Source organism: Trichechus manatus, unplaced genomic scaffold (assembly GCF_000243295.1).
Source record: "Trichechus manatus latirostris isolate Lorelei unplaced genomic scaffold, TriManLat1.0 scaffold00003, whole genome shotgun sequence".
NCBI lineage: Eukaryota > Metazoa > Chordata > Mammalia > Sirenia > Trichechidae > Trichechus > Trichechus manatus.
In genome coordinates this window covers 9,002,924-9,014,236 of record NW_004443939.1, presented here as the reverse complement: position 1 = coordinate 9,014,236, position 11,313 = coordinate 9,002,924, and the positions used below count along the sequence as shown (strand labels likewise).

Below are 11,313 nucleotides of genomic sequence, written 5' to 3'. Positions count from 1 at the left end.
ATACAAAGAAAACTACAAAACACTACTGCAAGAAACCCAAAGGGATCTACACAAATGGAAGAACATACCATGCTCATGGATAGGGAGACTCAACATTGTGAAAATGACAATTCTACACCAAGCAATTTACAAATACAATGCAATCCCGATCCAAATACCAACAACATTCTTCAAAGAGATGGAAAAACTAATCATCAACTTTATATGGAAAGGGAAGAAGCCCCAAATAAGTAAAGCACTACTGAAGAAAAAAAATAAAGTAGGAGGACTCACACTACTTGACTTCAGAACCTACCATACAGCTACGGTAGTTGAAACAGCCTGGTACTGGTACGACAGACACATTGCCCAATGGAACAGAACTGAGAAGCCAGATGTAAATCCATCCACCTACAGTCACCTGATGTTTGACAAGGGCCCAAAATCCATCAAACTGGGAAAAGACAGTCTTTTTAACAAATAGTGCTGGCAAAACTGGATGTCCATCTGCAAAAAAGTGAAACAGGACCCATACCTCACACCATACACAAAAACTAATTCAAAACGGATTAAAGACCTAAATATAAAGCCAAAAACTATGAAGTTTATAGAAGAAAAAATAGGATCAAAGCTAGAGGCCCTAATACACAGCATTAACAGGATACAAGCCATAACTAACAACACACGAACTCCACAAAACAAGCTAGATAACTGGGATCTTCTAAAATTAAACACTTATGTTTATCAAAAGACTTCACCAAAAGAGTAAAAAGAGAACCTACAGACTGGGAAAAAATTTTTGACTAGTATAAACCTGACAAAGTTCTAATCTCTAAAATCTATAGGAAAATCCAACATCTCTACAACAAAAAGAAAAATAATCCAATTAAAAAACAGGCAAAGGAAATGAACACTTCACCAAAGAAGACATTAAAGTAGTTAACAGACACATGAGGAAATGCTCACGATCACTAGCCATTAGAGAAACGCAAATCAAAACCACAATGAAATACCATCTCACCCCAGCATTACTGCCACAAATGAAAAAAACAGAAAATAACAAATGCTGGAGAAGCTGTGGGGAAATGAAACTCTTATTCACTTCTGGTGGGAATGTCAAATGATACAACCATTTTGGAAAATGATACCGTACTTCCTTAGAAAGCCAGAAACAGAAATACCATATGATTCAGCAATCCCAGTCCTAGAATATATCCTAGAGAAATAAGAACTATCACAGGAATAGACATACGCACACCCATATTCATTGCAGCATTGTTCACAACAGCAAAGAAATGGAAACAACCTACATGCCCATCAACAGATGAATGGATAAACAAACTGTGGTACATACACACTGTCTTAGTCATCTAGTGCTGCTCTAACAAGAATATCACAAGTGGATGATTTTAGCAAAGAGAAGTTTATTCTCTCAGAGTCCAGTAGGCTACAAGTCCAAAATCAGGGCATCAGCTCCAGGAGAAGGCTTTCTCTCTGTCTGCTCTGGAGGAAAGTCCATGTCATCAGTCTTCCTTTGATCTGGGAGCTTCTCTGCGTAGGAACCTCAGGTCCAAAGGACAGGCTCTGCTCCTGGCGTTGCTTTCTTGGTGGTATGAGGTTCCCATGTGTCTCTGCTGGCTTCTCTCTTTCATATCTCAAAAGAGATTTCATTAAGACACTAATCTTGTCAACCTCATCAATATAACCTCATCACAGTGATAGAATTTACAACACATGAGGAAATCACATCAGATAACACAGTCATACGATACTGGGAATCATGACCTAGCCAAGTTGCTACACACATTTTTTGGGGGACACAATTCAATCCATGACACACACAATGGAATATTACTCAACAATAAAGAACAACGATGAATCTGGAGGGCATTATGCTGAGTGAAATAAGTCAATCACAAAAGGACAAACATTGTATGAGACCATTACTGTAAAAACTCATGTAAAGGTTTACACACAGAAAAAAACAATCTTTGTTGGTTACAAGGGATGGGAGGGGTGGGAGTAGGGAAATACTAAATAGACAACAGATAAGTGGTAACTTTGGTGAAGGGTAAGACAGTACACAATACTGGACAAGCCAGCACAACTTGTACAAGGAAAGGTCACAGAAGCTCCATAGACACATCCAAACTTTCTGAGGGACTGAATTGCTGGGCAGAGGGCTGTGGGGACCATGGTCTCAGGGAACATCTAGCTCTGGCATAACACAGTTTATAAAGAAAATGTTCTACATTCTACATTGGTGAGTAGCATCTGGGGTCTTAAAAGCCTGTGAGCAGCCATCTAAGATACTCCACTGGTCTCATCCCTTCTGGAGCAAGGGAGAATGAAGAAAACAGGGTACAAGGGGAAGATCAGTCCAAAGGACTAATGGACCACAACTACCACAGCCTCCATCAGACTGAGTCCAGTACAACTAGGTGGTACCCAGCTACCACCACTGACTGCTCTGACAGGGATCACAACAGGAGTCCCAGACAGAGCTGGAGAAAAATGTAGAACAAAATTCTAACTCACAAAAAAAGACCAGACTAACTCGCCTGACAGGGGCTAGAGAAACCCCGAGAGTATGACCCCTGGATACACTTTTAATGAAGTCACTCCCGAGGTTCACCCTTCAGCCAAAGATTAGACAGCCCCGTAAAACAAAATGAGACTAATGGGGCACAACAGCCCAGGGACAAGACTAGAAGGCAGGAGGGGACAAGAAAGCAGGTAATAGGGCACCCAAAGTCAAGAAGGGACATATAGTGGGATTGTTAACCATCGTCATAAAACAATATGTGTAATAACTGTTTAATGAGAAACTATTTGTTCTGTAAACCTTCATCTAAAGTACAATCAAATAAATAAATAAAAATGAAAAAAGTAAGGTCCAGTGCCTTTCAACTGTTAAGTGCTATGCCATCTCTATCTCCATTTCAGACACATCCAAACATCCATTTTAAGCACATCAGAATACTTACAGAAACATTTTATTCAAAGGAACCTCAAGCAATTGTCAAGTAACTTAATAAAGGAGATGACACATAATTTCAAAGATTTTTCTGATTTATACAATTTTTAAATCATGATACTTACTATACTTCATGTTGTTCCAAGCAGATATAAATTTAGTTTTTAGCTTGTCAACGTCATCTGTTCCTGTAGCCTCCATATTCAAATTCTAAAGAAAAAGCCATCACTTGGTTGCATTCTTCTGTAGAGTTTAGTCTTTCGTACTGACTGAAAGAAAAAAAAATTTTTTTGTTTAAGCAATGAGTACATATTACATGGTGCTATACCTACTAAAGTTACTTAAGTGATTAGATACAAATTGAATTGAATTTGAGCAAAATAATTCATATTTTACAGAAAACTATAGTATGTTCTATAAGTATTTTAATTATAAAAAACATTTAATACCAAATATACGACAATAAAATTATCACACAAAACCAAACAATAATCTCCCCCAATTGCTCATAATTAAATACAAAAATCAATTTTGGAAACACAGCCCAGCTTGGGGGCTTGTGAGAGCATCCAAGATTTTATTTGTAATTAGAGAAAGCTATTTGAAATTGTATTTAAAAATGCTGACTATCTTTAGAATAGAGGCTTTCATTTACATTAACTATTTTTATACAATCTAAATGGTTTTGTTACTTTAAAATGAAGTATTTCCTACTTTTGTCTCAAATACTGCAGCATTTTTTTAAACAAATTTACAACAGAAAATGTTTTTTTACTTTAAAATAAGAAAAATGTGGCTCGTATTTGTTTTATATCTGACTTGAAGAAAAATTGAGTTGTGTGATACAGTCTGAAAGAGGAATGAATTGTAACTTTAAATGCTTACACTTATTTGCAATAATTCACAGACAGTTTACTTTTCAGGAAAAGAATGCCACACAGAAATTTACCCTCTTAGGCTTATAAATATCTACTGAAAAGTACTGATATAATCATTTCTCTAACAACAGACATTCCATTTTATAATATGTATTATTAAAAGCTACTACTTACACACTGTAGTTCTGAGGCAGGAGAAAGGATGGTGTATTGGAAGAACTGAAAAAGCCAGCATGACTAGAGCACTGAAAGCCAAATTTTTTTAAAAAGTGGCATAATATGAGGCTGCAAGGTTATGACAGGGACTCGAGTATACAAGGCCTTGTAGACCATGTTAAGAATTCTGCTCTTTATCTCAAGAGCAATTGGTTTCCAACAGGAATATCAGAAGCTGATTTTAATGCTATGCTTTTCTTTTGCTGCTGTTGTTTTGTTTTCTTTTTCGCATATTAGTTTTATTCCAATAGCAGCATAGAGAACAGACTGAAAAGCGACAAGAGTAGATGATGGGAGTTTCCGACTATTGTACAGGGCTAGAAGACAGACAGTAGTAACTTAAACTAGAGCAATGGAGACAGAGAGAAATGGACACATGAAGAAACACGCAGAAAATTCAAATAAGTGTTGGTGATGAAACAGATGTGGAAGGTGCCGAAAAGGGATGTGTTCAGTCTTCTGGGTTATAAAACTAAATAGATGGAGCTAATCGTGGAGCTGAAGACAATTCAAAACGATTGCAGCAGTACATCAACAGAGAACTGCGAGAAATTCAAGCCAGATTCAAAAGAGGACGTGGAACCAGGGATATCACTGCTGATTCCACATGGATCTTGGCTGAAAGCAGAGAATACCAGAAAGATGTTTACCTGTGTAGTAATGACTATAGAAAGGCATTCCACTGTGCATGGATCATAACCAATTATTATGCATAATATTGCGAAGAATAGGAATTCCAGAACACTTAATTGTGCTTATGCGGAACCTGTATATTGACCAAGAGGCAGTTATTCAAGCAGAACAAGGGAATACTGCATTGTTTAAAATCAGGAAAGGTGTGCATCAAGGCTATATCCTTTTATCATACTTATTCTATCTGTGTGCTGAGCAAATAATCCAAGAAGCTGGACTAGAAAAAGAAGAACGTGGCATCAGAATTACAGGAAGACTCATTAACAACCTGTGTTATGCTGATAACACAACCTTGCTTGCTGAAAGTGAAGAGGACTTGAAGCACTTACTGATGAAGATCAAAGACTACAGTCTTCAGTATGGATTATACCTCAATATAAAGAAAACAAAAATCCTCACAACTGGACCAATAAGCAACACCATGATAAATGGAGAAAATACTGAAGTTGTCAAGGATTTCATTTTACTTGGATCCACAATCAACACCCAAGCAAGCAGCAGTCAGCAAACGAGATGACATATTGCACTGGGCAAATCTGTTGCAGAAGAACTTTCCAAAGTGTTAAAAAGCAAAGACATCACTTTGACAGCTAAGGTGCGCCTGACCCAAGCCATGGTACTTTCAATCACCTCATATGTGTGTGAAAGCTGGACAATGAATAAGGAAGACAGAAGAAGAACTTTGAATTGTGGTGTTGGCGAAGAGTATTGAATATATCATGGGCTCCCAGAAGAATGAACAAATCTGCCTTGGAAGAAGCACAGCCAGAATGCTCCTTAGAAGCAAGGATGGCGAGGCTGCGTCTCATGGATTTTGGACATGTTATCAGGAAGGTCCAGATCCTGGAAAAGGACATCATGCTCGGTGAAATAGAGGGTCAGTGAAAAAGAGGAAGACCCTCAACGACATGGATTGACACAGTGGCTGCAACAATGGGCTCAAGCATAACAACGATTGTGAGGATGGCGCAGGACTGGGCAGTGTTTCGTTCTGTTGTACATAGAGTCACTATGAGTCAGAACCAACTTGACAGCACCTAACAACAACAACAACAATCCTGAAATAGAGAATATTAGGAGAGGGGCAGGGTAGGGGGAGAAGATCAGAAATGTGAAATATGAGATACTTTTGAGAAATTCTAGTACAGACTCATTCATTTATTTAAGCATTCAACACATTACTGCCAGGCACTGTTCTAGGTACTACATACACAGCAAAGAACAAAGGCAGTGAAATATTGGCTCTCATGGAGCTTATAGTCTAGATATATTCTAGAGATGTCAGCTGGGCAACTGGATATACAGATCTGGAGTTCAAAAAATGTCTGGGCTAGAGATATTAATTTGAGAATTGCTGGTGTATAAATGAGAATTACAGCAATAAGTATACTCCTCAAGGATGTGGACTTTGCCTTGTTCATGTTTACACCCACAGCACCTGGCACACTGTCTGGTACTTGAGGATGACATTCAAGATCTTTCATGAAATGACTTCCTCTGCCCACTTACTCAGCTTCCCCTCTTGCCCCTGCCTCAACACATACCATATGCTGAAGTCATTTTTAGTATTAAAGCTTTCTGATCTTGACATGCTATCTGATACCTCCATGCCTTCACATGTGCTGTTCCATCTATCTAGAACACGTTTCTGCTCACCCTTACTTTCTGACTACCTTATCACCACAAGGCTTTAACACCAGCTTAAGTTTCACCTTCTTTGGTAAGACCAGTAAGATTTACCTCAAACTAAGACAGATGCTCCTCCTCTATTGCACCACTCAGCTCACTGCACTCTAATTACTTCTTCCTTACCCACTTCCTATATTAGACTATATACTTTTCAGGTGTCCTTAAATTCTGCCTGGAATATGATGGGCTCTCAAAAATTGCTTATTAATTAGTGATTAAATGTAGGTATATAACTAGTCATAGTTTCACCAGCCGTAATGAGATTTTTTTTTTAACTGAAACTGGAATAAATAAAAGAAAAATTTTCCTCAAAAAAACTACATACTGGAGGCAGGGCCAAGATGACAGAGTAGTCAGATGCTTCCTGTGGTCCTTCTTACAACAAAGACCGGAAGAAACAAGTGAATTGATTATATATGATGACCTAGGAGCCCTGATCATCAAAGGCAAAGTTGAGGAATCGGACTGAGGGGCAGGGGGAGGGAGAGATGGTTCCAAAGCCTCGAAGAGTTGCCAGACCTGACCGGGCAGAAGCCAGCGCCCTTCAGGCCAGATAAGCTGGCATGCTCAATGAGGCAAGCAGTGGCACTCCGGAGGTGTTTTCCACATCGGGAGACACCCAGCGACAGGGGGTCTACTCGGGCATCAAGGGCCAGTGAAAAGCAGCAATCAATCGGCCAAAGATGGGTGCTTGCATCTGGCCTACCTCACGGATCAGAAAACATCCCCTTTGGGAAAAACCGTGCTTCCATTTACCTCCTCTCTTCCCGCTCTGCACTAGGTCCTGGGCTGGTTTCAGCAATTGCTGAGTCCACTGAGCTGGAAGTAGGACCTGTCACACGCCCTGAGCCATTCTCTCGGTGTTGGAGAGGGAACAAATTAACAAAAACGGAAAAAATAATCTGCCAGATCCCCTAAGCCAGGAACTCAGGGTAGGCACAGCTCCTTAGCCTAGGGACAGGTATGAGGGGTCCACAGACTTTGAATGCCTTTCACCCCTGCATAGACCTGTATGGGCCCATTTCAACAGCATAGGACCTCATTACCACAGTACAACAGGGTATATACCTGAAGTCTAACTTCAACTGTTTCAGCTATATGGAAAAGTGGCAGGTTCATGACATTTGACACTGCTCTGCCCATTAAACAGGGTCTTCACCACATCAGGGGTCTGAGGACTGGTGGCTCCACCCACACAACCTAGCCACCCACGACAGGGGTCCAAGAATAAGTGGTGTCCCCTACTCCTTACAGCCAACACCACTGGGTGCTCATAGTCCAGCTACAAAACCCACCCTCTGTTCCTCTAGGGAACAGGGACACGCATTCCTCCCAGACACTCTGGGGCAGCCATCAGCCCCCTGCCTTGCTCAGCGTGTGACCTCCTACTGCAGCCAAATACCCGTGCCTACACGAATCACCCATGCCTGTCTAGGACTGTAGATGAGAGCCCCCAACACATACTTGGTGACTAACTACCTGGACACCTGAGCTGAATTCATACAAGAAAAGTAAACAGATTCCTAGGCTCACATACCTAGTAACAGCTCTAACACCTGGTGACAGGATGTTAGAGCTTCAAAGGGGCCAATAATCAAACTAGCTCACATGAGCGGCCTATTTGGGTATATCAAAACAAAACAAAACAAGAAGTTAGGACACAGTAAGCAAACAAGAAATAAATAACTTACTGATGGCTCAACAGTCAATATGAAATCACATTAAGAGGCACACTGTGATGGCTTGAGCAAGTTCTCAAAATAAAGAATCAAGAAATTTTCCGGAGGAAGAGAATTTCTTGGAATTACCAATGGTAGAACACAAATGATTAATACACAGAACTCTTTAAGAGATCACGAAGAAGATCAGGCAAAACTCAAAACAAGGCAAGAAACACACAAAGCAATAGACAATCTTAGGAAGGTTATTCAAGAGCATAATTACAAATTAAATAGGCTGCAAAAATCCATAGAGAGACAGCAATCAGAAATACAGAAGATTATCAATAAAATATCAGAATCAGACAACTCAATTGAAAGTCATACATGCAGAACTGAGGCAACAGAAGTCAGAACTAATGAGATTGAAGATAAAGGACTTGACACCAACTTATCTGAGGAAAAATCCAATAAAAGAATTTGAAAAAATGAAGAAACTCTAACAATTATGTGGGACTCCACCAAGAGAAATAACCTACGAGTGCCTGGAGTACCATAACGGGGGATAACAGAAAATACAGAGAGAATTGTTGAAGATTTGTTGGCAGAAAACTTCCCTGATATCGTGAAAGATGAGAAGATACCTATCCACGATGCTCATCGAACCCCACACAAGGTAGATCCCAAAAGAAAGTCACCAAGACATACTATAATTGAACCTCTCAAAACAAAAGAGAAAGAGAGAATTTTAAGAGCGGCTACTGATAAATGAAAAGTCATCTACAAAGGAGAATCGATAAGACTGAGTTCAGACTACTCAGCATAAACCATGCAGGCAAGAAGGCAATGGGACGACATATACACACCATTCAAGGAAAAACACTGCCAGCCAAGAATTACGTATACAACAAAACTGTCTATCAAATATGTTGGCAAAATTAGGATTTTTCCAGATAAACGGAAGTTTACAGAATTTACAAAAACCAAACCAAAATTACAAGAAATACAAAAGGGAGGACTTCCGGCAAAATGGTGATCTAGGCAGAAGCACCACGCCGTCCCTCCAGAGCAAAGATCCAAAAAACTAAGCCAAACAGAGAAAACAGCAATCCTGAAACCCTAAAACATCAAATGAAAAGATAAAGAACTCAGCCAAGCACCAAATGGAGTGAGAAAACTGACAGAGAACGGAGAGCGAGGAGAGAGTCATGCAGAGGTCCCCTATCAGCTAAAGCAGCACAGATCTGCCATCTTGGACTACTATCAGAGACCAGCAAATAGGGGATATGAGAAAGCAGCTTCACGGAGCTTCCAGCGGAAGATAAATCAACCGGTAATTTGACATATACGCTTTCCTATCCCCCACCCTTCTTCACCCCCACTCGGCCTCCTCTGCTTCTTGCGGCCACAGTCTCCTCTCTGGGAAGCACCAGCTGCTTGGATTCCACCTACCCGCACTGCCCGGCTCTCTGAGTGCCATTTGTTGGCTGCTAGTGTTGCTTTTTTCTGCTTCTTTTGATTTCTTCCTTACCTCTCACCACCTCCCCCTCCGTTCGCTCAAATATCTGGCTCTGTGCACCATCTTTGCTTCTTCCTGAGGGGCTGCAGAGCTCCGTTCGAGTGTGGAACTGCTTCCTGGTCTGGGCTGCCACACTGGTGGGATCCTGGGGCTTTTGTTTGTTTGTTTTGAATTGTTTCTTTGCTTTCTTTTCCTTTTCTTAAGTTGGGTCCTCGTTCTGGCCGGATGGTGCTGCGCGGCCTGTGACCTAACCCCTCAACTTGCACACACATGCAGAGAGATCCCTGAGAGCATTTCTTTCTTCGTGGGTTTCTTTTTTTTTCCTGTTTTTTGGGGGGCTTTTTTTTTTAAAATTTGTTTTGTTTTCTTTTCCCTCTTTTTCCCTTTTTGTTTTTCTTCATTACTCAGTATCTTGTCTCTCTATACCTTCCTTCTCTTCCTGTTCCCTGAATACCCGGCGCTAAATAACTCCATGCCTTCTAGCCAGGCTATACTGCAACACCTGAGAACAATTTCCCCAGACCTCGTAACAGCACCAGTAGGATTCCTGGGAGCTTTGCTGTTCTTTTTCCTTTATGATTTTTATTTATTCATTCTTTTCTTTTTTTTCTTCATTTTCTTCTCCTTTTTGTTTTTCTCCATTTCATACTCTCTCATCTCTCCACACCAACAGCAAGCTCCCTAGAACTCTTTTTTGTTTGTATGTTTTTGGCTCCTGTTACTCTCTCATCTCTCCCATATCCATCTTAGCTCCACACATAACAATCACCCCCTTACATCCAGCCTACCTGAACCGTGCGCTTAACATCACACTACCAAGCAGCACAGGCACGGCCTACCAGAACCGGCCCTGCACTGATTACCAACCCGCCCTGGTGGCTGTAGTAAGACCCACAAACAACCCGTCCCAGTGAATCCTCTTCAGCTAGACCTGCCCTGCTATACCATATCTGAGTGACTGAACCAGCCAACTGGAGAAGGAGGCGAAAAATATCATGCCCACAGACGAGCAAACAACAAAGAACACCGAGCCCATCTGCTCAGACACAGTCAACTTTTAAAAAAAGGGACAAAACAAACAAATGTACAATCAATAAAAGAGAAAAATAACTACTGAATGCCCCGAAGACAGCAGACAATATCAAAACATTTACAAAAACAGGACAAGATGGTTCCAGTGGGCATCCAAAATAAAACACCAGATGACTTTCCAGAGGGAAAAAAGGCACTAGAACTACATGATAGGGAATTCAAATCTCTAATACTCAGAATTATCCAAGAGTTGAAGCAAAAAGCAGACAACCATGAGGAAAAAATAGACAAATTCATGGAAAAGGCAGACAAATACAGACAAAGAATTCGAAGAATTCAGGAAAACAATGCAGGAACAAAATACAAAAATAAATTCACAAATAGAAATTATTCAAAAACAATAATTAGAAATCCAAAAGATAAACAACAAGATTTCAGAAATAGACAATGTCATAGAAGGGCTGAGGAGCAGATTTGAAACGGTGGAACACAGGATCAGTGGAGTTGAAGACAAACACTTGGATACAACTCTGTTTGAGGAAAACTCAGAAGAAAGAACACAGAAAAATGAAGAGACCCTGAGAGTTATGTGGGATACAATCAAAAGCAAAAATCTGCGAGTGATCAGAGTTCCAGAACAGGGGGAGAAAAAAGAAAACACAGAGGGGATCA

The 11,313-nt window shown here is 40.4% G+C and overlaps 1 protein-coding gene across 2 annotated transcripts in view; it reads right to left on the bottom strand.

Moving 5' to 3' along the window:
* ATG4C (autophagy related 4C cysteine peptidase) overlaps window positions 1-11,313 on the bottom strand; it is a 132,226-nt gene that overhangs the window by 90,675 nt on the left and 30,238 nt on the right. Inside the window, exon 3 of one of the 2 annotated variants that reach the window (XM_004369009.2) lies at window positions 3,082-3,225. In XM_004369009.2, the coding sequence (XP_004369066.1) occupies window positions 3,082-3,157 (76 nt within the window). In that variant the 5' untranslated portion in view covers window positions 3,158-3,225. Of the gene's footprint in view, window positions 1-3,081; window positions 3,226-11,313 lie in introns of those variants that run through there. The other variant, XM_023730627.1, reaches the window with a different exon arrangement.